Source organism: Glycine soja, chromosome 17, assembly GCF_004193775.1.
Source record: "Glycine soja cultivar W05 chromosome 17, ASM419377v2, whole genome shotgun sequence".
Taxonomy (NCBI): Eukaryota; Viridiplantae; Streptophyta; class Magnoliopsida; order Fabales; family Fabaceae; genus Glycine; species Glycine soja.
This window is the reverse complement of record NC_041018.1, coordinates 10,851,785-10,879,576: the sequence shown is the minus strand read 5'-3', so window position 1 is coordinate 10,879,576 and position 27,792 is coordinate 10,851,785. Positions and strand designations below refer to the sequence as shown.

Here is a 27,792-nt window from a genome sequence, read left to right as displayed (position 1 = left end):
TTCACTGCCTTTCAAAATGCATCCCCAACATCATATTGTTACTGATATTTTTCAAAGAATAAGTTTTCACCAAATGCAATATATTAGGCCTTGCCCACCACGGTATGTTACTAGTTTATTCCTACACAGATAAATCTAAATCTAATCTAATCTATTAGTATATGGTTTTTTAAGTGAAACCTTAATATAATCTATCTGTATAAATTAATTAAGACTCTGGTTATTGAACAATTCAAATTGACCACTGGATAACTTATAAATCAATTACTATAGTTAACTAAAACTAAAAACGACAAGGCCCAAGTTAGTTTTTTTTACAAGCTAAGACTTAAGTTCTTTTTTTTGTTGCTACAAGCTAAGACTTTTAAGTTAGTTAAGACTTAAGACGCAATCTTAATTGACTAGTGGTAGAAAAAGTCGTAAAAGGTAAATTTCGTAAGGTTGACCAAACACGGGAAGGTTACGCGCTTTTGTTTTGAAGCTAAAGCTATAATTATACGTATTGAACGAGGTTGAAATGGCTCTTGAATTGGCAGTTTGACGGTTTGATTGTTAGTTAAAATTGTATATTTCAATATGTATTTTATTTATCTAGTGAAAGATACGATTCATTCTCTCATTGGAGAAACGCTCAAATTAATTATTGAAAAATATATTCTCATGACTTAATATCAAATGATGATTTACTGATGGAATGATAAAGGAATAGTATTCAACAATAAATCATGAGTTATGCTACGACTATTAACAATTTCTTCCATAATCTAAAGTTACGATTGAATACCCTTCGAATTGACGATTTATTTGCAGTAAAAGAACATCCTTCAACGCTATGAATCGTGCAGAATAAACAAACAATTATTTGGCAAAGGATATGTTATATATGACTCATGACTGTGCTAAAGAAAAAGAAAGCCGAGATGTTAGCAAGTACTCCACTGTCTCAATCATTATACACATAGAAAAAGTGGTAGATTATGAAGAATGTGAGGAAGGATTAGGAAGCATGGTCAGCTCTTGAATCACCTCCACCATAGTTGGCCTTTGCTCTGGCACTTCAAGGGTGCACTGAATTGCAAGTTTTGAAAGAATCGCAGCTTCGGATTTAGAATAAGCTCCCTTCAGATTTGTGTCAACAAAGTCTTCAAATCTGAAAGCTTCAACTGCTTCCCGGATTGAACCCCCTATCAATGCCTTTCCAGATAGAACTTGAAGGACTATAACCCCAAATGCATATATGTCACTCTTCTCAGTAAAGCGACCTGTAGTAATATATTCAGGAGCTAGGTATCCCATGGCAGCACTTGCTTTAAGAGCTGAGAAGACAACATCATCTGCAAGAAGCTTAGGGAGGCCAGCATCCGTGATCAAGGGGTTAAATTCATGATCTAGAATAACTTTTTCAACTGAAATGTTTTGGTGTACTATTATTGGCTTGCTTGCTTCATTGTTGTGCAAATAACCAATACCTGGTCATCAAGGAATAGTCAGTATAAAATTAAAAAAGAAATATGATCCACTAGGGTTAGCATGTTGGTGCACCATCACATGTCTATGATACGGGCCAATATCTATAGAGCACATTCAAGTTTTTCAAGTTATCAAAAAAGATTAACAACACTTGATTACATGTCATGTGAAGATTAATCAAGACCATTGTCCCGAGTTACCTAATACTTTATATGAATTTCAATTAATTTGCATGACCTCTTATGTTCAAACTTTATTACTACCATGACATTATAAAAATAAAAATTAAAAAAAATAGAAGAGGAAAAAAAAATAGATACTATCTAGAGTAGCATCTGATGCAGAATTGGGAGTAAGAAAGAACTAACCTTTTGCAATTCCCTTGATGATAGAAACTCTCTTGGACCATTCAATTACATGGTCACTTCCATCTTCCTTGTCAAGATATTGAGACAGATTACCTCTGGTCGCAAAATCATAGACAAAAAACCATTCACCTCGACTCCTCGAGTAACAGAAGCCTCTCATCTTAACAATGTTTTCATGTCTTAGTGAGGTTAACAGGCTCAACCCCTTCAAAAATTCACCTTCCTCGGTTTTGCAGCAAGTCACACTAATGCTTATAATAGCCACAAGAGAACCGTCTCTGTGAACTCCTTTATAGACTGCTGAAAATTTGCTCTTACTCAATAAATTGGCCTCAGAAAGGTGCTGTGTTGCTGATTCAATCTCATCAATATTGAATCTAAAACGGTTCAAATATTCAAGGGATAATCCACTCTCATTTTGACCATCAGCCAATGAATCCCAACCATCATAATAATACTCAAGATTAACAAGTGGAGATGAACTTCTGTAGAACTCTTTAGGCTGGTAAGGACTACGTTGGCCTTCAGAATAATCTGATGTGTTCCTAACCCTCTGCCTTTGGCGGCGGTATCTGACAAATATGAAAAGTCCAGAACTTATGAGTGTGATAACAGTAGTTGTAACACTTGCAGCAATGACAAGATGAAGAAAGCTTCTTGATTTTGAGCAAGGGGTCTGGTTACAATGCAAGTGGGTATTTACAGGCTTTGGGAATGTTATTGGAGGAATTCTGTTTATGGATATATTTGGGGCACTAATTTGACTAACGCCAAATATTGTATCTTTATTGCAAGCTTTCAAAGTAGAAAAGCCATCTCCACAGAGACCTTGGTTGTTTGCACCTTGGAATCCTTCCCTTAATCTCTGCAATGCTTCATTTTCATTTTAAAGCATTAATTAGAACGCGCCCGAATGCACAAAAACAGACGAATTTTGTTGCAATGAAATAAGGACAGAGGCATACCAGAAGGAACAGTCCCTGAAAGAGAATTGTTTTGAATATCTAGAATTTCTAAGTTTGCAATATCAGCTAGTGCTGCAGGTATCGTGCCATTGAAGTTGTTATAGCTCAAATATAGCCTCCTTAGCTTCTCCAATGAACCCAAGCTTTGAGGAATTTGACCAGCTAATTTGTTATGTTGCAAAGAAATATCATTAAGCTGCTTCAACGAACCCAATTCCTCAGGTATGTTACCCTCTAGCTGGTTATAGCCTAACTGCAGCACTAAAAGTATGAATAGCAAGGAAACTTGGATTAGCATGCAGAACTCTTACTAAAACCCCTCAAGTTTGATACCAAGTATTAGTAGCCTCGTTAAAAATCAATCACAAGGGGAATAATTGGATTTATTCAATATCATTCATTTTTAACACAAGTAGGCATAATAATGCATGTTTACTATTTCCAAGAGGAGGAAAGGGAGAAATGGAGAAAATCGTCCACATCCAACTTGTAAGCTGGACTAAGTCACATCCATATCAAAAATAGTGGTGATGCAACTTAACTAACAGATTGTTTGACAAATAATTTACATAATTTAAATCAATTAAATTCATTTTATCCCATCAAAGGTCTTCAACTGAGTGTGCGTTTTGATAGCCTCCAAAGTCATCATAGACCATGGTGAGATAGATCAACCTTGATTTTAACCAAATTTTATATGTTTAGATTGTTTTCAAAATCATGGTAGAATCAATTATGATGCAAAAAAATCATGATAGAATTGAAGCAAGTAGAAGTAGTTTCTACTTCTACCAAAATCAATTCTACCAAGACACTAAATGCAATTCATGGAATTGCCATTCAAAATTAATTTTATCACGGCCAATTCAAACACTTTTTTTTTTTGCTCACTAAATGCAATCCATGCAATTTAAGATTAATGACGCCTCTACCACCTGTTTTCTACATTCAATTTCAATCATGATTATATATACCCAAATTGTACGTCTAGAATTTAGACATATCCTCCGTGTACATGAATTTAAACCCAAAAACAGCTAACCATATAAAAACAAAACCCGAGTAGAAAACTTGAGACACCAAACTAAAGTATAAACTACCACAAAACTATTCACTAACCTTGGAGACTAGTCATGTTAGCGATATCAGGAGGAATGGTTCCAGATAGATTATTAAAGTTGAGATAAAGATCGAGCAATTCTTTAAGATTTACAATCTCTCTTGGTATGTCCCCAGAGAGATAGTTGTAATGCAAGTATAAACCTGACAAGCATTTGAGTTCAGCCACAGCAGGAGAGACAACCCCAGAAAGACCTCTTCCTGGCAATGATATATTAGCCACTTTGTTGTGCTCGTTGCACACAACCCCCAAGAAAGAACCACTGCATGGATCGCCATCACTGATCCACGAGCCAAGGAGCTTGTCTTGTGGGTCCAAAGAAGATTTCAAGTCCATGAGTGCTCTTAATTCTGCATTTCCAAGAACTAGTAGCTGTGGATTAAATGCAACCAACAAACAAAGATGAAGGAGGAGATGAGAGAAACTCATTTCCAATTTTGGAGCAAAAATCTTCCAAAAGTACTACTATGCTGAAAGAGAGGCACCCATGTGAGCTTTTGTCACAAAGATTCTAACTTTGGTTACGGGTTGTTGGTCAATGGTCACCAAGCATGACTTTGTTAGTCTTTGTTTCTAGACTTTGTCTAACACATTGAATGTGGTAGTTTGTGCTTCTGCATAAAGAATGAAATGAAGGGGAAGCATTTTGAAATAGGGAACATAGCTAATTAAATTAACTTTATGAGTTGCTGACTGATAGGTTGGTTCACATAGCTTCTCCCCGAGGAGATGGCAGTCAGCAAGGATGGTTGCCACTGCTTGGAAAAAAAATTCAATAGCAGAATATTAATGGCAATAATCAATGATGTGGGTACTGTGGACCACCTCAGTTTGACTATTTGGCTTTCAACTTTCCAATTTGGCTATAAAAATTGAAAAGTGATGCTATAGTGTTCATTATTTACTATTTTTCTCATAATGAGATTGGTTTACCTTGTCTTTATTCTAAGGCTCTCTGCTTTAGTATTTCTTTATCTTGGATTCTTTTCACAATGTAAACAACTTCGGCTCATAAAGAAAGGAGCCTTTGATGGGTTTGGATATGAGGACAATATTACGACAAATTTGTCTTGTTTTACCGAACCCGGTTTGATTTGTGTGTAAAGTTAGTTATAACTTATAAATCAATGAGCGAAGAGCTTAATTTATATAAACTATTCATAGAAAATATTTTACAGACATTGAATGAAAATTCATTTTATCTTCACTTTATATTAATGAATTCAATGGTGTAATAAAATGATCAAATCTTATTAGATATATGTAGAAAAATATTTTATACGTGTGTTGAATATAAATATAAATTAAATTCATGTGAAACAAAACTATAAAAGTTTTCCTGCTGTAAAAAAAGTTATTAACGTGCGAAAAAACGCTTCTCATAATTTTCCGAAATTAATTCCCTTATTATTACGCAAGAGAAGCATAAGGATGATGTGTGAAAAAGGATCAACGTGGATCCCTCAACCCACACGGCAATGGAAGCATAGGGACGATGTGTGTGAAAAAGGACCAACGTGTGGATCATTGTACCGCGGCTTAAATTATGGCCTCTTAGAACGTACACTTTGGGATCATTAAATTTTTTGAACTGTAAAAACTAAAAAGCCAGGGCTGGCCCTGTGCTTGTAGTGTCAATTGTCAATTTGTCATGTGTGTGTGATCATCCTTTTCAATGCTCTCCACTTTACCAAACACCATTTCTGCATTATCAATAAAGTATAAACTTGTTTATGAGAGAAACTTTCACTAATGGTGAGGGAAAGAGTAATAGTGGCCTTTCCATTTTGTTTTTGTTTGTTTCTGCTGAAAGAGACCTTAGTTGTCCTTAACTCAATACTACATCAAAGATAAAAGTCAAACCGCCATTCATAATCTCTGCCCCCATTCTCGATATGATTGAGATAAGAAAAGGTAACTAACACTACGAAAATTCAAATCCTTTTGTTTTAGAAAGAGTTTGTATATGTTGAGATTTTTTTATGAAAATTTGTAGATTTTTTTAGTATAATGTAAAATATTTATTGATTTTGTCACAATTGAGACGTATTTTCACACATTTACATTTTGATTTTTTAGGTCAACTATCAAACATCTATTGTCAATTAAGCTAAACTTTATGTTTTGATTAGTTAGAAGGAAAAGTAGCAAAAGAGAGCAAAAACCACGACAGAGAGATGAGACAATTTAAAACATTTTAAGTGTATTCACTAAAATAATCATCTTACATATTTTTTAAAAACCAAAATTATATTGGTAAAAAAAATTAATTTGTAAAATCTCACGTTCTCTTACCAATCAAACAAGAAAAAGGTTAATTCTCCTCCGTTAAACATCTCTCTCCACCTCTAAATAATATTTAACAAAAAAAAATTCTTTTCTTCCCTTTCTCTTCCCTCTTCCATTAAAATACCTCATCTCCCTTGAATCAAAAAATTCCCCATTAGTGATGTCTTTACTTTCAATCATTTTTTTTTTCATTCACAAGATCCAAATTTAAAATTTTATTTTAAAAATCTGAACACTTTTTACTTGGACCAATGATTTACTAGTAAAATATGATGAAATTAATTATGAAAAAATAGTTAGTTTTTAATTTTTAAAAATTAGCAAAAAAAAACAAGTATTATTATAGTGTTTGTCAACTTTTGGTCTTTTATATTCGATTAAATTAGTTTTTTAATCTTCTATTTAGATTCGATTTGGTCTTTTATTTTTTTTAGTTCAATTTGATTATCTAATTTTTAAAATTCGATTTGATCTTGTTATCTAAATTAAGCTGGCTGTGATAGAAAATGTGTGCTTTGTAGCGGTTTAAAATCACTTAGTAACAATTTTAAACAATCTCAAAGTGTATTTTCTTTTAATATCATTGAACCAATTTAGATGCTATAAGACCAAATTAAATTGATTCTAAAAATTAGAGTCAAATTAAATCCAAAAAAAATTAAAGAAATAATTTGAATCTAAAAAATAAAATTGAGGGGGAAAACTGATTTAACTTTTATATTTGTGTTTTTTTTTGTTTTTTTTTTTTTGGCTAAATGTCATTTTTTTTCTTTTATCGGTCGAAATAGTCTTTGATTTCTATTCTTTAAAAGATAATAATAATCTCAATACAAATTAAATTTAGAGGTCAATATCTTTGAAAGAATTTAGATATGTATTTTTTATAATTAAGGGAGATATGATATGTTGCCTTAGTGGTTGAGCCCTTCCCCGTGAGGTCTGTTTTAGATTTGGGTTCAACTCCTATTTGGACTCCCTTCAAAGTAGTTAAAATGACCAAAAACACAAGTTTTGGTTGAATGGACTTCAATTTATCCTTGTTTTTGTGCTCTTTGAAAATAAAAGTCGTCATCATGCATATATCTAGTTGCTCAAAGAGGATTTCAAAAATTAAACTCACACATATGAGATCAAATTAGAAGAATAATAATACTTTGTATGTTTAGAATATTTTGAGATAAAAAGAAGGATAAGAGAAATAAGGTAGAAACGGGTCACTTCCCTTATATGGTAAAGCATGAGAAGTATAAACGAGAGAAATAATGAAATCTACAAAATAACATTAATTTTCTATGCAATTGAGAGATTTTATCTTAAAAGAGTGCAAATTTTACACTTTCTTTCATGTGAAATTATATATATATATATTATTTTTTTATAAGGATGAAACTATCTTTATAATAAAATATTTTTCCCTATTTCCTTTCCAATCTAATTGAATAAAGGAAGAAATTATTGTTTTTTTTTCTCTTTTCTTCTGTATTTTTTCTCAACCCAATAATCTTTAAAAGTATAGTTGAAATAAGATAATTGTTTGTGTTTATAACAAGTTTTATGTTTTTAAGAATATTGTATATATCGGATAAACTTAATGTATAATGTTACAAAAGAATTATGAAAAAATCATATAATAAAATTGAAAAATTGGAGCTATTCATTTCAACTAATTAAAATTAATCTAATTACATGCAGCAATTAGAATATAACTTGGTTTTAACATTTTTCTTTCTTTCCGTGTAACATACAATTAATTTCATTTTAATGTTTAACAAATTTTATTTCGAGACCTCACATTACATTCTCTTAATTAAGTTAGGCTTTATTATAGCACAAATCCATATCATATGCCTACAATTTCTCATTTGTGACAACAACAACACCATTAATCCATGAGTTAATATATATTTTCAATTTTCTTTTTGGAGAAATTAGAAAAACACTTTGATTCATTTCAATACTGTGTTGCGAAGAAGGTGTAAAGCCAACAAAACTATGGGCACAAATTTAAGCGAGCAACAAGTTTCTGCGATGAAGGAAGCTTTTACATTGTTTGACACACACCGCAACGGTCGGATTGCACCATCAGAGCTTGGGATCTTGATGCGATCTTTGGGTGGTAACCCAACCCAAACCCAACTAAAGGCCATCATGGCTGAAGAGAATCTCACAGAACCTTTCGATTTCTCACGATTCCTAGACCTGATGGGGAAGCACTTGAAGGTTGAGCCTTTTGATGGCCCGCTACATGATGCATTCAAGGTCCATGACAAGGAATCCACCGGTCACGTCTCTGTCACTACGCTTCGTCACATTCTCACTAACATCGGTGAAAAACTTGAACCTTCTGAGTTTGACGAGTGGATCAAGGAGGCCAATGTTGTTTCTGATGGTAAGATCAACTACGGAGAATTCATCGCCAAAATGATCCGCAAGTGAAATAAGTTTGTCAATTCAAATTCCTTTGTTTCTTTTTTAATTTAAATAAAGTTTTTATTGTCAATTTTTCATGTATTTTTTTTCTTTTGGTGAAGCAATTGATTAATTTAGTTATGCTAAAATTTTAATAAATGTATTTTTTATTCAATGATCATTTTCTTAAAATAATTATCATGTTGAGTGATGCAAGCATCTACAATTGTTTATTTTCCTTCATTTGAGAAATGTGTGTGAAAGTTCAACATCTAAGGAATTGTTAGCATTTGTGTTTGTATATATGTGTATCATATTTGAAGGGTAAGTCATGCTATAATGTATGCATGAGGAGTGGTGACAGTTGTTCCTTCATGTTGTTCAACTTATGATTCTTTTTCATGCATGTTGCTTTATGTTTCTAAACAAGTCATAAGCCCAGGCTTCAAACATCTAAAAGCTATTATGTCTTTAACTAACTTAAAGAAGATAAGATGATGTGTATGTATAATTAGGCTAATAAAAAAAATGTTTCTATTTTATTATAATTATTATTGTAATGGTGTTAATTACTAAATATTACATACCAATGCAATATCGATGATTGTAAAGAAAATGTAAAGAATGATGGATGCTTTTAGGAAGAACTAGACTAGAAGAATATAAGTTATTATTGAGGTCCGAGTATGGATATGTTCCACTATCAAATGATTGAGTTAGATTGGAATGTAACTTTTTGTCATTCTAAAAATAGCATTGGCCACTAGTATTGTGAATTTTTTTTAATAATAATAAGTATGTGATTGTTGAAATGTGAATGTAAGATCTAATTTTTCTAGGAAATAAAATGGTAAGTAATGTAGAGGAAAGTCCCTACTAAAAAGTAGAGTCTTCATTTCTAATGGGAGGTCTCTTATCATATCAATGTCGCACTCGATGTTGTTAGATGAGTGTATTCATTTACTTAGTGGAATTTATATCCAAGGGCGTGCATCAGTACTAGGATGGGACGTTGATTTTTACGTAGCCCTTTGTTTTGTATGGTCATTAATGATGTGTTGGGTAGAATTTGTGGTAGATATGTGTTGTACTCTAATTTAGCACTTATGTTGCTGCTATTAATGGTTATTGCATATTTAGTGGCTATATAAAAGGCCATTTAATATTAGGTAATCGTTGCAGGGGGGAATTGTATTTTGGTAAATAACATAATGCTTGTAAGTGATTCAGGTACTCCTTATACCCTTGGGGTAATAATAATTCGTTTGGCTGATTAAGAAAATGAGTGTAACCTCACACTTTCTTTACACGTGTGCACCTGGATTCGAGAACCATCGTGTCAACGCTCATAACTTAGCTTAGGTAGTATCCCTTCTATCTATATGATATGTTTCCTTAAGCTAAAGTGAATTTAATAGAAATTGGAAACTTTTGGAAGACTTAGACCAATAAGGGAAATAAGGGTAAGGAAAGGCAGTGGGAAAGGTATCACCTTAAGCCCCAATACAGAATGTGTCTGTTAACTCGTTGGTAAGTGTATCAATTTTATCACAAGTAGTAAATATTAAAATAGAAGTTCAAGTGTCAAATCCAAAGTGACTTTGGTTGTATTTAAGTGATGTAAGTTCAACTCAATTATTAAGTAATGAGAAGAAGTAGAAGAAGAAAAAATAAGGAATTGGAAGTGTGAAATTTGGAGTAAGGCAAAGAAAAAGACAACAAGAAAAATAAATAATAATTTAAATGCAAAAAGATGAAGTCAAAATGTGATAATGTTGGGGTCTAGCATGCCAAAACTACTTATAATATAATGTAAAAGATTTTCACTATCTAGTGAAATCCATGTTTCCACCCACATCTACTAAGACATTCAACCATGATCCCTCATGATGAAGAGCCTAATTTATTTATTTTTTTCTCTCAAATCTCTTTGCAAAGATTGAATGATAAATCACATGAAGCATGAAGATGTATGCAGAGGCAAAATAAAGTTGTTTTATTCCTAGCAATTAATTGTTTAGATGTCTTTTTCTAGTTCTTTAGAAATTACTATTTTCCAATATATAATCCCTAAAACTAATGTATGTATGATCATATCATACAATAAAAATGAAGAGCATAAAAGAAGCAATAAAAATAGAAATTACATTTAATAAATAATAAGAACAATTACATTATAAGGGTGTTGGTCTGTCAGACTCCCAACAATGGGGGTTTAGTCTCTCATAGCCATGAGAGACTTTACACTTCAGGGGTTAATGTGAATGGAATAAGGGGTGGATGACTAAAAGAAAGAAAGGGAGGAACGACTAAAGAATAAAGGTTTCTCCTAAGGGATAGACTCAGGCTTTAGATAGCTCTGAAACTTGGTGTCTCTTTCCCTTCTGCTTCCTCCTCCTTATATAGGTTTCAGATAGCTTACTTTTTATGATAACTCCGCGCTTAGCGTGGGTTTTTCCGCTAAGCACGCCTTTGGGCTTTGCTGTGAACTTTCTTCATGTTAAGCTTGGAGAAGATACTCTTTTAATATAACTTATACTATCTTAAGTATGAGAAGATATTATATTATATTTTATCTCTATAAAAAACAAATCTAGATCTATCTCTTATTCAAGTATACTAAAAACTAAAGAAATACATGTTACAATAACTATATTTTTATTTATTTTTTGTTTTGATCATGCATGTTGAAACTTGTTTTTTCCCTCCCTTTTTGACACACTAGTTCATCCAACTAATTAAAGTTGACATAGTTACTTTATTGCTCAATGTTGTTTTATTACATAATTTATTATATTTTAATAATAGTTTGAGTTTATAATCTTGATTCTAATTGTTTAAATTTACATGCTAAGGTATCTATTAATATATATATATATATATATATATATATATATATATATAATATTTTTATTTTAAAATATATAATATTAATATAGTAAAAATGTTAACATTTTAAAAAATATATTTATATCTATCTTTGAATTCGTTAAAAACATTTTTATATAATTTATTTATTTTACTCATACTTTCACTCATTCGAATAAGTAGAAATATTTTTTTATATCGTTCCTCTTTATTTATATCTATCCAATCAATTTTTATTTTTTTTTTGCTCTATTTCACTTTTAGTTCTATTTTACTTCTTTCTTAATTTTGTTTTCTTCTTTACTTCTCTTCTAATTTAAATATAGCATAATAATGAAAATAGACAAAGGCAAGACAAAAGTTAAAGTCAATGAGGTGCACTATATTGATTATAATATGCCTTAAGCTTTTTCATTAAATAAACTACACTATTTTTTTTTAAAAAAAAACAATCGATTAAATGTTAAATTTTTAACACATAAAATAAGACTTTCATATTTATTGAGTTCACATATTTAAGTCTATCATTCTTCACACCTTTGTAAACAACATGATATTCAATATGAATTTTACATTTATTGGTCCTTATAGAGTGGTTTATTGAAGTTGATTGACTAGATCCATTAATTCAACTTTTTTGTTCTAAGATTTATACTCATTTTTTTTTTAAAAAATTATTACCCTTAAAATCAAACAAGAGACCAATGACTTTTGATCAATCTAGTCCAATTCATTGTTCGCACCTTGGCTCATCACATCATCCTTACATTTCAAAAAATCAAGATTTTCCATATAGGACAAAAATTAACATTGACTTCCAGCAACTAATATGTTTTCATTTAAAGACCTAATTCTTGTATTTTTGGGAATCATTTTTTGATGCAACATGACGCCTATTTTTGCTAGAAATTAACATGGAAGAACAATGACTCTAATGGTTGTCCTAACCCTTCCCACCTAACCTTATAAACTTTTTTTTTTCTCTATAAATATCTAAAGTAAGCATCTCCTACAAGAATGCATTCTTCAATTAGTGTTAAAACTATACTTGAGTTATAATTCACTTAAACATTAGTGGTTATAGGTGCCCACCATCATCATAAACTCATCTTATGCCACCATCAAGATTATTTTGAACAAAATAAAATCCACCACTGGTTCAAATATGCATTTTCTCCTCTTGCAAGTGTGCTATATATGTTTCTTGAAACATGCAGTCAAACTACCACTTCATTTTCATGGCTCAAACTTTGAATTTGAACCTTTCCATCATCCTTAACTCAGTTTTTTTATCATGTGTTTTCTTCCTCGGTCACTTTTTGGACACATGTTTATGAATCATCATCTCTTTTAGTTAATTTCAATAGAGTTTATACAATAATGTGCACTTGCGATGTCTCCTAAAATTGTGCCTCTGATATATATATCTACGAATTACACAAGATGTAAATAGCAATTAACTAAATCAACTCTGATTTACACATTAAAATATTAACAAATATAACTAATTTCATAAATTAGTTATATTTAGTAATATTTTAATGTACAAATCATAGTTAATTTCGTTAATAGCTATTTATAGTTGTATAATAATTAGACACATGTGTAATTGATAGATATATATATAATAGGCACAATTTTAGGAGCTGTACATTATTATATATAATAGGCACAATTTTAGGAGCTGTATATTATTGTATATAAGCAATGGCCCCTTGAGGAATAAAAGCATATGAACCATTATTTTAAAAAAAATGTAAGAGAATGGTTCAGATGTCCTAAAATTGTTATAATCTAAAAAAAGAAGAAGGAAAGTAAAATAAAAAAAAGAAACACAAAATGATAACATTTAGAATTGTTATCAATTATTATTGGCGTTTTCCAATTTTTAATGTAATTTTTATATGAACTCTATTAAATATATAAAGTGAAATTCATATTCTGTAGTAAATCTTAAAAATATTAGTTTAATAATTTTAAAATGAAAATAAAGAATGCGTTGTTATTGTTATGATATTAAAATGCATTTCGTTTTATCTTTTTTTTAATTAATATTCTAACTATTTTAATTAAAGAATTAATAATTCAATTTTTTATTAATCATATTAATACTATTGAAAAATAAATTTTTTTCTTTAAATAATTAATAATATTTAACAGTTTAAAAATAAAACATTATTTTTAATTTTTTTCTTTTCTTTACATGAAATGATGTAGCATCATGAGTACAGGTTATGGATGGATAAATGAGCTCAGGTCCATGGACGGACCCATGGAGCCCGTGGTCCGTGCGGATTACGGACCAATTTTTTTAAACGGTTCATGGTTATGTACTTATGTCATATTTTTGGGTCCGCCCTGCTTAACCCACGGACTATGCGGGTTTGGCTCATGGGGTCCGCGGGCTGCAGGGTTTGATTTTCTCTTTTTCACTTTAAACTTTTTTTTTAAATAACAGATAAAGAAGTATATTAGATAAGATAAAGATATAAAGATAAAAATAAAAGATTTAAATTAAAAGATGACAAAGATAAAAAAGGATAAGATAACAAAAATAAAAGAGTAAGATAAAAAAGATAAGTGATAACCGGCTAACAATCTTCTTTCTTTTGATATTTTTTGGATCTTTTTCTCTTTTAATCTATCATTTTCATATTTGAAAGTCATAAATAATAAAAATATTAATTCTTCTCATTTAAGCCAAAAATAATTATTAAATAAATATTTTTAAAGATATTTCAATATATTTTTATTATAAAAAATAGCTCATATCATATTTAGTAGTTGTAGTAGGCTAACAACATTTTTTCTCCTCACGTGTGCTTAACAAATATTGAATTAGGCTTCTTGTTGACAATATATACTAAAAATTCGTTACTAGTATTTGATATGCAGGGTAAAATAATATGTAATAATTATTGTCTTTTAATCACTTAACTTGATTTTATTCTAATATTTATTATTATTTCGAGTTTTAGGGAAAGAAGATGAAGATATAGAAATGGAGATGACTCAAGCTATTTCAAATATCAAATCATTTTATTGCTTGAGTTTTTTTTTCTTAAGACATTGTTTATTTTATTGATGTAATTAACTAATTATTGAAATTTTATTTACATTTATATTGAATTTAATTTGATTGTATTATATTTTTATTAAAATTAAAATTCTTTTAAAATTAGGTCCGCGAACCGGCCAGTTTGACCCACGGGGTTCGCGGGGCGGGGGACCAATTTATTTGGTCCGTGTAAGAAGTGGGACAGATTGGACCGGTCTACTACCAATGCGGGCTTATGCAGACGGGTCTTATGCGGGACGGGCCGATCCATTTATCCACCCTTGTACACGTGTCTGTTTCTTTTATAAATAAATAAACAGAACAAGTGAACAGAATTAGGGTTTCAAAGTGGACAGAAGAGAGCGTCCTAGTCGCAACCCTAATCAGAAGAACCACAGCTTCAAGCGAGTGACATCCACCAGCCATGGGTCGTATGCACAGCCGCGGGTTTGTATTCATTCTTTCATCTATATCATCGAATTCCTTCTCTTCGTTCCCATTATTATTCAAAACTAACATTTGTTTTTTCCTATTATTGATTCCAGTAAGGGTATATCCTCTTCTGCTTTGCCCTACAAAAGGACACCCCCTAGCTGGCTCAAGATCTCTTCGCAAGATGTAATTTGTCTCTCCCTCTGTCTCTGTATTCAACGATTTTTCCTCGTATCATGGTTTTTTCGCATTCTTAATGATGTAATGTGATGTTTTGATTATTTTTTTGTTGTTCTAGGTGGAAGAAAATATCTGCAAGTTTGCGAAGAAGGGTTTGACCCCGTCTCAGATTGGTGTCATTCTTCGAGATTCTCACGGTATTGCTCAGGTCAACAGCGTCACTGGCAGCAAAATCCTTCGCATCCTCAAAGCTCACGGTTTGTGCTTTCTCTCTGCAATTTTCTGTTATTTTAGGTAATAATAAGTATAATGTTAATGGATATTGGATTGGATAGTTGTAAAATATGTAATAAGTTATGTGAATGGGAAAAGTATAGAGTGATCTAAAAAACTGAGATGAATTCGAAAGTGAGTGTATATTTATTAAAACTACCCTGATAATAATAATGAAGAAATGATTTGGTGGTTGGCTTCAGGGCTTGCGCCTGAAATTCCAGAGGATCTTTACCATTTGATTAAGAAGGCAGTTTCAATTAGGAAGCATCTTGAGAGGAACAGGAAGGACAAGGACTCCAAGTTCAGGTTGATTCTTGTTGAGAGCAGAATCCACCGACTTGCTCGCTACTACAAGAAGACCAAGAAGCTCCCACCAGTCTGGAAGTAGTAAGTACCAAGTTCCCACCCATCACCCTGCTATGACTCTCTTGCTATTATTTTATCAATGCATTTTTAGTGACTCTAAGTGTGTTTAAGGTAAAAGTTCTAGCCTATGATTATGTTATGTTGCTATGCTTTAGCTGTGGCCAATGTGAAATGTAGTGTAAGCAAAAGGAAGTGGTTTGGTTCATTTTTTCCCTGCCTATCCAAACACAGTATTTAGTGCATTCCTAGGATAATTTATTTTAAGTATTTTAAATTCTGTATTCTGTATACCGTATACATAGATTCTTTTTTGAAGCATGTTTTAAGTATTTATTAGAGATGGGAGACACACAAGTATTTGTTTTTCAGATCTATTTGTTACCTGCTGGATGTGTTGTAAAATGGTCAAAATGATAGACATACTTTCCTAGAAATGTCGTTCAATAGGTGATGCATATTTGATATTATTTGGATATTTGGATATGTTACATATGATGAAATTCTATTGATGTTCACTGCTAGTTAGTCCATTTTTTTTGTTTTGAGTGCAAACATCTGTATGATGCTTTCTTAAGTCTTTGTGCATCTGTAATTTGAATGCCAATCTTGTGTCTTTTTTTGATCCATTTGAACTGTCCCTGTCCTGCTATTAATGACTTGCAACTTTTGCAGTGAATCAACAACTGCGAGCACTCTGGTTGCTTAGAGAATGTATCAACTTTCATGGGTTTTGCTACCTTGCAGCCTCTGTTGAGCTAGCAGTTTTCCATATCATTTTGATGTTTATTTGAAAGCTGGATAGGTGATGTGGTCTTTAGTTTTGTTAAGAACCTATTTTTAGACTGGGAAAGATACTAGTTAAGTCAATTTATCAATGTGGTGTTCTTTTTATTTTAGCTGTTGGAGGTTGTCAGAGATGGCTGTGGTTTTTGGTTTTAATAATATAATTGTTGAGAAGATTTGAAGGGTCGCATTCTTTACCGCTTATGCATTCAATTGGTTACCAAAGGAAAACGGGTCTATTGCTTTTAACTAAACTTAAGTTGATTAAGTTAAATTCAATCAAATTCCACTTCTTTAAAATGTGATCCATACACACCCTCAGTTTTCACGTCTTGAACATATTTTTTTAAGCGTTTCTAATCAAATAACTGATATTTTGAATTTTTTTTTAGTGTTAATGTTTTCTCACCAATTCCTACTCTTAAATACAGGACTATAACTTAGAGTTTCCAGCGTGTAATTTTTAGTATAATTTTATTCTCACGACTCTTTCAATGATATTCTCCTAATAATAGTTTTCTCTTTCGGATATTATTTTAAGTTTTTTTTTCAATCTTTTACTTTTATCTTTAAATTAAATTTTAATGGTCTTAAACGAAATTATCATTTTAAAAAATATTGTATTAATATATTTGATGAATTTTTATTATACTTTATAATTATTATTACAAAATTTTAATTTCAATTGTTATAAAATAAATATTTATCATGTCATAATTTTTTGTATATTGTTACCATGACTAATAGGGAAGAGAATTAAAAAATGGTGAGTGGTGATATTGGCCTACGGTTGTTCATGTCTTAAGTGTACTGGATTTTACCTTGAGAGGTACTCTTTGTATACCCATTTTCTTTTCCCGTATATGTTGTAACAAGTGCAGTAATATTCGGTTCCTTTTAGATTGAGTAGAACGAAGATCAGTATCCATTTTGTATGCAGATGTTATGAGTTTTGTATTAAGTAAAATCAGAAATATGACGTGATACTTAAGCTATAAGGTTCTCTGACTTGATAGAATAGTATTTTGAGTTAAGATCTACTGTTGTGCAAAAGTCATAACAGCTGATTTTAACCAAATAAAGCTTATCAGCATTAATACAACATAGTGACATACTATACCCAGAAAGAATAAGTGCAGTATTTTGCAGCACAATATGATGAATCGAAGATAAACAATCATAAAATGGTGGTTTTATGTTGTTAAGAATGTATGGAATTATGGTAGAATTTTGGAATTGATCTCATAACAAGGTGGAATTGAGGTTGATATCTGATAATGCAAGTTGATGCCGTTCAGAAGCTCCGATTTGAGTCCATACATTTAGCCTGTTGGTCTAGACTGTTGAATTACAACTTAAGAATACATTTCAATGGTTTACCACCATTTTGAATCATCATTTCGAGCCAGTTCTTTGTTTTCAATAATCGTATAAAAAAAATAATGGAATTTTACATGAACACTATCCTACTTACAAGAGAGAGAGAGAGAAATTTCACATAACACTTCGGGTCATATAAATACTTAAGACATGAAATATAAATTTTGATGGTTTAGCAGTTTAAACTTCAAACCCTACCTTAAAAAATGCAAATAATCACTTACAACGTAGCTATCTCAACTTCATCCAGCCAAAAGGAACTCAGAAATCCAATCCACAATACGGTCCATCTTAATAACTTTGTTTCACGCACTTGGTTCTCATGATGCATATAGTATATCCAAAAGAATTCCAACTTACACAAATTGCCTAAATTCCAAAGAATAGTTCCATATAATGCACAGTGAACGGATGTGAAGAAGATGAAAAAAAACAATATATTCCCACACGAAATGTAAAGGAGTTCCTGGAGGCACAATGTGCTTTTCCCTTGTGAATCCACCAGGAAACAAATGGCAACACTCTGAACTATCGAGAGGCTGCTTGTCTAAATTACCGGATCCCGAGCTTTCTGGGCTAGTAGGATTTATCTCATATTCAGCAGGTGGGTTTTCTGACCCTCCTCCATTATCCTTATGTGACTCGTCAGAGTCATCTTCGTTATTTTCTTTGCTAGGGCTTCCTCCAATATCACCTTTAGGTATGTTGTGAACCAAATCTGGCCGAGGTTCCACACCAACACGCCTAAGGTGCAACTGCCATGATATAGACAACAGTTAAATCCATGAGCTTGACTATCAGAACAAAATCACATGTAAAGTAAGAAAAGTCAGATATGACATACCTGAAGATGCAAGTTAACTTCATCTGGTCTTGAAAGAAAAGGAAAATCTCCCCCTGTTTTCAAATATGCACGCCTTGCCTCGGGATACCTTTCACCCAGTTGATCTTTAAGTTGTTGAGGAATTGCACAGTAGTCATTAGTCTTTAAGAAAGGAGCAAGATCATGTAAAAAGATGAAAGTGGAGTTATTAAAATTTTTATATCATACTATTCTGGGTCATAATAATAAGAAAAATAAAAGCTTCAGACATTATCATCACAATGTCACAACTCACAAGCAAAATGTATATATAATTATGTTGATGGTGGATTATGGAAAGAACTGCCAGCAGAATTTAACATAACTAATGTGGAATGGTATAACTAAAAAACAGAGCTTGTACTAGGCACACCAAACAATAAGATTAGCAATTAATCTAGAGACTGAATAATTAAGACTTTTTAAGAAAAGAGCCATGCAAAAAAATTAAATCTTTTAACAGCATGATACAGAAATACGCAAATTATGACTTGAGATGACATACATCCATTATAGTGATAAATGAAACTGAAAGAAGAAGTGGTCCCACTGAAGCAGCATCAGTTGTCAGAGACAACCTAGAGGCCAAGTCTTCTCTAGAGAGGGTTTCTACCTGAATCAAGTAAATCAAACAAGCTATTTAACACAATAAATGCAAACATAAACAAGTAGGGAAAAAACAGGATATAGATTAGCAGCATTATCATTTTAAGGAAATATGGAGTGCCTTAGGATAGTCAACTAGTCCCCAGTCTAAAGTATGGTGGAAACTCTTTATTGTCCAAAAACAAGACAAATTCTTGCAAACTGAAAGGCGCAAATAGCATATTGCTAATAAGCATTAGATAATGCAAGACAAAGGTTACCTGAGAAACAACAAAGTCCACTGAATCTGCAATAAACGGTTCATGGGGACCATCACGAATTCCTGTTAAGACATACCGCTTCAGCAAAAAAGAAGGAGTCCAACTAACACTGCAAATGCAATAGTAAAGCTAGATCAGTTAATACATGGAAAACAGAATAGATCTACTGACGAACTGTCAGGAAGTATAACAATTCCCAGTAAGAAAGATGATGTATTTTTGTTGTACAAAAAAGTTTAAGAGGAGGGGATATTGCATCATTCTAAGGTCAGGCATACCATATGTGTCAGCAAGTGCTCGCAATAGTAATTATGGATGATGCTTAGTTTAATGGAATATTAAGGAATTATTTGTCTAATGGTACAGAAATAAATCTGTAATTTTAAAGATATTACTCTAGTTTCCTTGTGTTTAATACCTACTGTAATTTCTTGACAGTGCTATAGTCTTACGTGTATAGGTAAAGTAATCATTGATGCTTTTGTTTGTTACAATTTCCACTAGGTCAGCACATAAAACAGTTTATCTTTCATAAATTAAAAAGAAAAAAACCACAAGCAGTTTGCTCATTTCTAGCCTATATCTACTATTACTCTTTACAATAGAATCTGAGAAAAGTACATGGGCGCCCATGGCATTGCAGCAGAGAAACTTCGTGTCTCCAAAAATGTGTTTGATAGAACTAACGATCGAACTCTTCTAGGACGATGCTGAGCAAAGAGTTGAGCTAGGAAACCACCAAGTGATGTACCATAAAGATGTATCTGTAAGAGATATTAAACTAATTTACTAAACATTTTCTCAAGTTGTTTCAAACTATGTCACCAAATTATAGATTCAAAAGATGACATTACATAGACAGTCATTTAGACATATTAGAGATTTGTGGTAAAAACTACTAATATCATGTATTGTGTAGATCATATTTTATACTAAGCAATCATATGAATAATAATACATTTGGATGTATGGTTAGAAATTTCCCTTTTGCTGATACTTGACAGAATTAACTTCCGCAACAGATTAATCCTACAAGATACAATGGATGAAAATATAATTGAAGAACAAGAACTGAAGTCTTTCACCAAACAAAACATATTTCCAGTGGCAAACTACATCCTCACTGAAATGGTTGTGGTAAAGAGCATTTGTAATTTTAACCAAATACACCTAAAACTTAACTATATAAAAATCATACATGATATTATAAGTGACAGGTGGCTTGAACAGCCTTCAACTTTGTAAGCAGGCTAGCCTGTATTTTAGGCAGGATAGGAATATATTTAGGCTCACATGCTGGGTCTTCAACTATATTGCGAAAGAACTTGGCTTCAAAAATCTGGGAAGGAAGAAGATATATCAATCTGATTCATTATGACCAATCAGTTCATTGCAATTAACAATTTTAAGTAAGCAAAGGCTCATAAACCAAATGTTAAGCCTTACTATAGTGTACAGTTCCATATTTGGACTGATGCTCCAAGATTGTGAGTAGTTGGGGTTAAGACTTAGCTTGGGCTTGTGTTGTTTGGCCTAATTAAATCCTATAACATCTCACAAATTCTTGGAAATGTCTAGGAACCATTCCCTCCTTAGGGTGCATGTGTATGGACATCCCACACAATATCCAAATTCAAAAGTTGTAACATGTTACAGCTCCCAACAAAATTATATGGTGCACAACAGACAGTGTTATCAATGGAGGATGGCACCGCCATATAAACACATCATCACTCCTTATGGCACTGACAACAGAAGTAAAAAAAGCTTTTTCTATAATATATGAATGCTAGAAGATGTGCAAAACTGGATTATAGGAACCTCAAGATTTTAGAAAAACTTTGTTTAAATGAATTGAAGACTAGCTACGTAGGGCTTTCCATTAATTGGAATGATCAATGTCTCCAACATAGAATAAAGTTATCAAATTCTTCAATACCAAATTAAGCATAAGTGGCTTTAAAAGCAAATAGATGTAGCATCTATATGAGTAAAAAGCATGATGAGTTTGAGATCATACATGGTGTACATCAATAGCATCCAAGAACTTTTCAAATGCTTGAATCCACTCAGTATTATTCCATACACGAGGTATGTCAACAGATATGACACGGTAACCCTGTACAAAATGGAAACTTGGGTTACTCTTTCAAGAATTGCAATATGAGGATTAATAAAAGTAAATACAAGCATACACAAAATAAATAAACAAAACTCTAGTCAAACCCTGTTAGTAAACAAAATACAATGAGATTTTATTGTATCAGTTACAAAGATGGAATGCTAATAGGAATAGGGAAAAAATAAACTATAAAAATGGTATTCTGATTAATAATAGGAATGTGAGGAATTCAATTCCCTAAACAAAGGCTGTCAATTCCGGAAAATTAAAAGGAACAAAGTAAAAGATATCTCTCAGCTCACAGCTGTGAGCCCAAACCGATGGCCGAAAAAGATTCTTACCTGCACACTATCTTCCCTTCCCCTGTCAGCACGCTCTATAAAACCGTTTCTGACCCACCATTCTTCCCCTCTCTAATTTCCACGTGTCCCCTTTGCTCTTCTAGAGTAAACTCTCCATAGCATTGGGCCACCACATTTTAAAAAATTCACATACACACCCATCACAACAAGCATCTTTTGCACACGATTTTCTAAACCTCAATTCATATATTTAGCATTATTCTTTCTTACAAGTCATGATGTAAAGAGATACCTAGTAGACCATTTAAATAGCCAAAACAAGCATAGTCATGGGTTAATTAAGTTTTTAGTCCTCAAACTATGGGGGTTTTGTTATGACATTTCATCACTTAACAAAAAAACATTAACGGCAAGGACAATTTTTAATGCAAATTCTTTAGGGACCAAGTTTTTTTAAAAAATAGTTTAGGGACCAAAAATTCAAAACCCCATGGTTTGAGAACTAAAAACTTAATTAACCCTATAATCATTAACTATAGTTCATCCTGCAGTTAGCTGAGTTTCTAGGTTATTGCTCTCTCTCGGAAGAAGAACTTCTGCAGAAGACCATTTTCGAAGTTAGCCATCCATTGCCTAACATTCAAAGGGTTATGTGAAGCTCCTATGTGTGTGGAGAGGGGATGGTGGCATCATTTCAACAATCACGATGTCCACGCGTGAAATCGTCCATGTGCGGCTAAGATTAAAACACAAAGTCAAGTAACTGTTTTAAGTGGGCAGGAGCTGATCTTAAAATAACTTCCAATCTCGACTAAGATGAAGAATGAGTCTCTAAGATTAGGCCATTTCAAACCCCACAACAACAACGTAGTGCTTCTTCCACGCATTGGATGTGATAATATGCAGTAGTGCGTACCTTCATAGATAATGACATGATCTGTTTATAGTATACATCGGCGGTTCCGGCGGTTCCAGGAAGACATATAAGCGGAGGCACGGCTTTTGGACCGAAATCGTAATACCGCCACTGCTTAGTGCCAATCTGTTAATTAAAGAGAGTTGAAAAAGCAAAAAGGATTAAACAGAATAGAATAGTAGAAATTCCCAATTCATTCATAAAAGAAAACCTAACCTATAAGAAGTGGTGGAATTGGGAGAATACATACAGGAATTTTGTGAAGAGGGACTTGGGACTTGAAGTGGACGTAATCGCCGGGCGCCGAAAACACGCCTTTCATGGTTAATTCCAAGGGCGGCTGTGTTGTGTTGTGTCACTGCCTATGCTGTGCCTGCTGCCATGCCCATCCTTCAATTCCAGCTTTGCCTATTATTGCAGCGTCAACTTGCAAACCCATCATTAAACCAAAAAGTCAATTTTTTTAAAATAAAATTTCGAGTTTGATTTTTAGAAATAAAAAAATTATTAAAATTGACTGATTAATTTTTTTATATAGAAATTAATCATATGTGGTACTGATAAGATGACAAAAAAAAATCCATAATTTACATTCATTCTTTTCTTTTTTTTTTTCCTTCATTATAGTGGTTAGCCATGTTATGCTTCCTAATAATAGCAATAGTAATAATTTATTCTTTAGGTTTTAGGATATGCTTGAATTTTAATAGCTGTAGAGGAGTTACCATCGAATATTCTCTCTCTTCAAATATTTGCTACGGTGTCATTACACAGCATAATACTACTTATTCCTCCTTTACTCGAGAGTCTAAGGCAACTTCGATGAACATCCTTAATAAATAAAAGAAAAAAAAAACTTCGATGATATCCAATTTATATTTCTCAACTGTTTTAAATTTTGTTATTTGCCATCCAACATTTCACAAGTCCATGGAATGGAAAAATGGAATCACAGCAAAGGGATCGTGATGGTTAAGCTAAGCACGAGTGGCAACTGACAATCTTAGTAGAAGCAAATTATTAATGATTTCTTTAATTGGAAACTAACAGACCATGATAAATTAAGCTATCTGTAGAGTATTAAAATTAATGAGTTAAATAGTTGATTAAGCCCCTTTATTTAATTAAATAAAATAAATTAGGTTTAAATTGTTTAAAATAGTTAGTCAAAATTTTATAAACTTTGAAATTGATAAATTGTGATAATTGGTATATGAGTATATTAATGTTAACCGAAAAAATTACACTTATTTTCATTAATAAACATAATCTCATAGTATATTCAAGGAGATAATTCTTTTTTTAGAGGTTTTTTATCCTTTTGGTAGGTCCTTTCTTATGGGTCTATATGTTAAATTTTTACCAATATCAAAGATCAATAATTTGAGCAAATTATAAATAAAAGATAGATGAATTTCAATAAGAAATGGAGATTGGAAAAAGTAAGCTTTAGAGAAGTATTGAAATTTTAAAAAATAAAGATTTTAGAGGAAAATACAAATTGGAATTGAAATAAAGGTTGAAAATATTGTTCTAATCTCGTCAAACCATAAATTTCGCATGAAATTAGTGTCACGGTGGACTTAAGAGGATATGAGGGTATTACATATTTCAAACCTTATTACAATGATATAAACTAATATTTACAAACAATAATTCATAACTACCCATAACTTTCAGATCACTTTCGGTACCTTTTTGGTTGATATCTTCTACTGTTTTGATTATTTCCAAATCTTCCTTTCTTTTATCATTGAACAATCAGTCAAAAGACTATATTTTGACGCTTAGTCAAAATAATCTGACTAATTCTTATTACTTTATTGAAGATCATTTTTCAATAATAAAAAAATAATAATGTTAACAATTACCAAATAAAGTGTATATATATCACTTAATTTTAATTTTAAAGAGTCATAATTTAAGTGTAATTATTTTCTTAAAAAACCTTCTTCTTTATTAAATAATTTATTTTCTACTTTTGATTTTTGTTCTTACTTTATCTTTTAGCATAAAAACGTCAACTAAATAGTAAATCATAAAGTTAATAAATAAATAAAAAAAAATATTTATTAAAAAAAACAATGAAATCATAAGCAAATTAAATAACTTGCATTCAAACTTTATATTTTTTAAACAATTACTATTTAAGTTCAAAGTTTAAATCTGATTATTTAAACTTGAATAATATTTTATTTTTAATTACTTTTCACATGTTGAGTTTAAGCTTATATTGAACATGAATTGTTTATACCCCTAGCACAAAGTCAGTATCTACTCCTCATAGTTGCAACGAGAGGAGGAGTTACTCAAGGTAAATGGGCAAAAAATAATTCATAAAAATGTGGTATACCAATAACTCAAACTCTCAGAGGACTACAATTAATAATTAACAAGCTCTCATTTCCATCAATGCAAAAGTGCTTTCTGCATTCGCAAAGTCTAACAACTCTTTAGAAGTTTTCAAATCAGAAATGGCATGTAAATAACACAAAATTTCTTAATACACCACTTATTTGAAATAGGAAAAGAATTTGAACAAACATAAACATCGCTAGAGGTTCAAGTGAAGAACTTTGTCTGCACAAACTGCTACAATAACTGGACCAGCCAAATCACCAACAACACAACCTTCAAAATAGGCAAATAAAAGATGGAAAGCCAAAAAATAAGAAGAAAGAATCAGCTTTGCACGATTCAATCAAAGGTGTTAGCAAGACATTAAACATTCCCTTTTCAACACATTCTCTCATACTTATTAAAATGCACACGAGTCCCTCTAGTAGGGCAATATCACAAATAAATAGGGAATGAGACCAACATTTAGTGAAACTCGCATATATTTCATCCAATAAGAAATAGTATTTTGAAAAAATTAAGAGTGTTACACACTGTAACTAATAATCGTATTTCTACGAAAGTAACTAATGAAAAATTGAAAATATGAGACAATATTTTTTATATACCGAAACTAAATTTCAGTTTCCACTCTTTTACGTTAATTAGAAGTGGTGGTGAAACGAGTGTTTGGGAGTGTTTTGCATAACCATCCTACTTTTAATCTTTCGGCTAATGTTTTGCATAACTTGCTATAGCTAGCTTTGATTGAACATGAATACCAGAAATCTATGAAAATACTTTCATTTTTTTAAAAGTAAGAATCAAAAGATGGTATCAAAAAGTTTACATTATCATGTATCATATTTAATCAATTAGGTTAAATTTTTTTTACTGAAAATATTTTCCTCTGATGCTAAGGAAATATATATTGAAATAATTAGGCTTAGTTTTCTGTAACTATTTTTTTATTATGATCTCTAAACATAATCTAATCTAAATACATAATGGGAATGTTTTTAATTCCTATTTGAAAATCTTGAAATAAAAACAAAAACGAAAACGTTAACCGTTCAAGGAAAACAATGTCAGGTCCATGTTAATTTAAATATTAAACTAGAAACTTAGCCTGTACCTGCATAAACTAAACATTTAGTTTAGATAAATTAAATCTTATAATAAATAGTTTTAAATACATAAATTCTATTATAATAAAAAATTGTAATAAAAGAAATATTTTTTAACATAAATTATGATTGCTAGTTTATTTTTTAATATAATGTTCTTTTTAATTATGATAATTTTTAAAACAATTATAAAATTTAGAGTAAATTACACTTGTCTTCTTATGTTTTTTTTCCAATTGCATTCGACACTCCTCCTTTCATTCTATAAAAACTCCCCTCAATCATTTAGCTCACATTACATCCACACTCTTTCCTTCCTAAACATGATTTAATGATTTAACAGAAAATAAACATATGTTTAACACTCTTAATTCCATAAAAGATATGAGATCATTTTCAATTTGAAAATATTTTAACACTCTTCTTTCTTTTTCTTTTTTCTCTAATTGGGCGTGAACCTAGTTTTTGTTGAACCTGAATCCACCTTGTTGGTACGCATGTGTGAACATCCTTTCTTATTCTTCTTCTTCTTTTAGTTCAATTTTTTTTGTGTGTGTTGGGTCATTTGGTTACTGTGTTTTTGTTGGACGTATTTCAAGTAATGCCTATTAATTATGCATATTGGTTGAATATGTTCTTTTGCTTCAAATTTTAGTATTTTGTTATTGTAGTTGTGTTTTTAACTCTTCTCTTTGAAATTTTATTTTCGATGGCTAGGTGTTTGATAGAATATCTTAATCAAGAGTTACATCTTTTTCAAGTATTAGCAACAATGAAGTAAGAACCAAATATTAAAAAAAAAATTGTTATTATCTTAAAAAAGATCCATTTATAGGATCAATTGTTAATTTGTTATTGAGTATTTAATAAATATGTTAGGACAATTTCATCTGATCACATATTTCAATTGATGTTAGTTAACAAAAAGGGGATAAAAATAATGTAAAGAAGATATGGGGATAAAATGCAATTTGAGAAAAATAAAGGAGGATACGAGTGTAACAAAAATATTAGAATAATTTCATTTATTTATATATTTCAATTGATATTAGTCAATGTCATTAACAAAATGAAATAAAAGTATTGTAAAAAAGAAAGGAGTATCAAATACAATTTAAAAAGAAACACAGGAATGCAACTATAATTTACTCTGAAATTTAACTTAGAACTAAACTTTTTTAAAATGTTGGATTAAAATATATAAGGTAAAAAATTCTTAAAACGAGTGATTGTAGAAAAGTTTCTAAAAATACTTACTAAGATTGACAGCTAATAATGGTTCTTATTGAATTAATT

The 27,792-nt window shown here is 31.2% G+C and overlaps 4 protein-coding genes across 6 annotated transcripts; 2 read left to right on the top strand and 2 right to left on the bottom strand.

The window, feature by feature from the left end:
- Positions 1-770: 770 nt before the first annotated feature.
- LOC114391918 (protein NSP-INTERACTING KINASE 2-like) lies at positions 771-4,701 on the bottom strand. Its single transcript, XM_028352932.1, has 4 exons — positions 3,923-4,701; positions 2,804-3,064; positions 1,839-2,711; positions 771-1,469 (listed from the first exon to the last, which is right to left on the bottom strand). Exons 1-4 carry the CDS (start codon positions 4,350-4,352, stop codon positions 976-978), a joined length of 2,058 nt encoding a protein of 685 aa, XP_028208733.1. The 5' UTR covers positions 4,353-4,701; the 3' UTR covers positions 771-975.
- A 3,445-nt stretch (positions 4,702-8,146) lies between these two features.
- LOC114392275 (probable calcium-binding protein CML13) lies at positions 8,147-8,733 on the top strand. Its single transcript, XM_028353340.1, has one exon. The coding sequence runs from the start codon at positions 8,205-8,207 to the stop codon at positions 8,646-8,648; it is 444 nt and encodes a 147-aa protein (XP_028209141.1). The 5' UTR covers positions 8,147-8,204; the 3' UTR covers positions 8,649-8,733.
- A 6,115-nt stretch (positions 8,734-14,848) lies between these two features.
- Positions 14,849-16,771, top strand: LOC114392006 (40S ribosomal protein S13). The gene is made up of 5 exons (XM_028353043.1): positions 14,849-14,994; positions 15,093-15,165; positions 15,278-15,416; positions 15,636-15,822; positions 16,474-16,771. The coding sequence occupies exons 1-5, from the start codon at positions 14,972-14,974 to the stop codon at positions 16,505-16,507; spliced, it is 456 nt and encodes a 151-aa protein (XP_028208844.1). The 5' UTR covers positions 14,849-14,971; the 3' UTR covers positions 16,508-16,771.
- A 1,305-nt stretch (positions 16,772-18,076) lies between these two features.
- Positions 18,077-23,482, bottom strand: LOC114393906 (maspardin-like). 3 transcript variants are annotated; one of them, XM_028355403.1, is made up of 8 exons: positions 23,283-23,478; positions 23,033-23,158; positions 21,713-21,811; positions 20,314-20,456; positions 19,693-19,801; positions 19,332-19,439; positions 18,809-18,949; positions 18,077-18,719 (listed from the first exon to the last, which is right to left on the bottom strand). In XM_028355403.1, the coding sequence occupies exons 1-8, from the start codon at positions 23,352-23,354 to the stop codon at positions 18,321-18,323; spliced, it is 1,197 nt and encodes a 398-aa protein (XP_028211204.1). In that variant the 5' UTR covers positions 23,355-23,478; the 3' UTR covers positions 18,077-18,320. The 3 variants fall into 3 exon arrangements, with proteins under 3 accessions (XP_028211204.1, XP_028211206.1, XP_028211205.1); XM_028355405.1 differs by having other exon boundaries at positions 23,249-23,476; XM_028355404.1 differs by lacking the exon at positions 19,332-19,439 and having other exon boundaries at positions 23,283-23,482.
- Positions 23,483-27,792: the final 4,310 nt, after the last annotated feature.

What these genes read in the sequence shown, in the direction of transcription:
- LOC114391918 (XM_028352932.1), bottom strand. Translation starts at nt 4,352, where the DNA reads ATGAGTTTCTCTCATCTCCTCCTTCATCTTTGTTTGTTGGTTGCATTT. An exon ending in TAACATGACTAGTCTCCAAG is followed by an intron (nt 3,065 to 3,922) that starts GTTAGTGAATAG and finishes TCATACTTTTAG; the next exon opens with TGCTGCAGTTAGGCTATAAC. An exon ending in TTCAGGGACTGTTCCTTCTG is followed by an intron (nt 2,712 to 2,803) that starts GTATGCCTCTGT and finishes ATGAAAATGAAG; the next exon opens with CATTGCAGAGATTAAGGGAA.
- LOC114392275 (XM_028353340.1), top strand. Translation starts at nt 8,205, where the DNA reads ATGGGCACAAATTTAAGCGAGCAACAAGTTTCTGCGATGAAGGAAGCT.
- LOC114392006 (XM_028353043.1), top strand. Translation starts at nt 14,972, where the DNA reads ATGGGTCGTATGCACAGCCGCGG. An exon ending in TCAAGATCTCTTCGCAAGAT is followed by an intron (nt 15,166 to 15,277) that starts GTAATTTGTCTC and finishes TTGTTGTTCTAG; the next exon opens with GTGGAAGAAAATATCTGCAA. An exon ending in CTCCCACCAGTCTGGAAGTA is followed by an intron (nt 15,823 to 16,473) that starts GTAAGTACCAAG and finishes CAACTTTTGCAG; the next exon opens with TGAATCAACAACTGCGAGCA.
- LOC114393906 (XM_028355403.1), bottom strand. Translation starts at nt 23,354, where the DNA reads ATGAAAGGCGTGTTTTCGGCGCCCGGCGATTACGTCCACTTCAAGTCC. An exon ending in TCCCTCTTCACAAAATTCCT is followed by an intron (nt 23,159 to 23,282) that starts GTATGTATTCTC and finishes TTTAATTAACAG; the next exon opens with ATTGGCACTAAGCAGTGGCG. An exon ending in CATTTATCACTATAATGGAT is followed by an intron (nt 18,950 to 19,331) that starts GTATGTCATCTC and finishes CCTTTCTTAAAG; the next exon opens with ACTAATGACTACTGTGCAAT.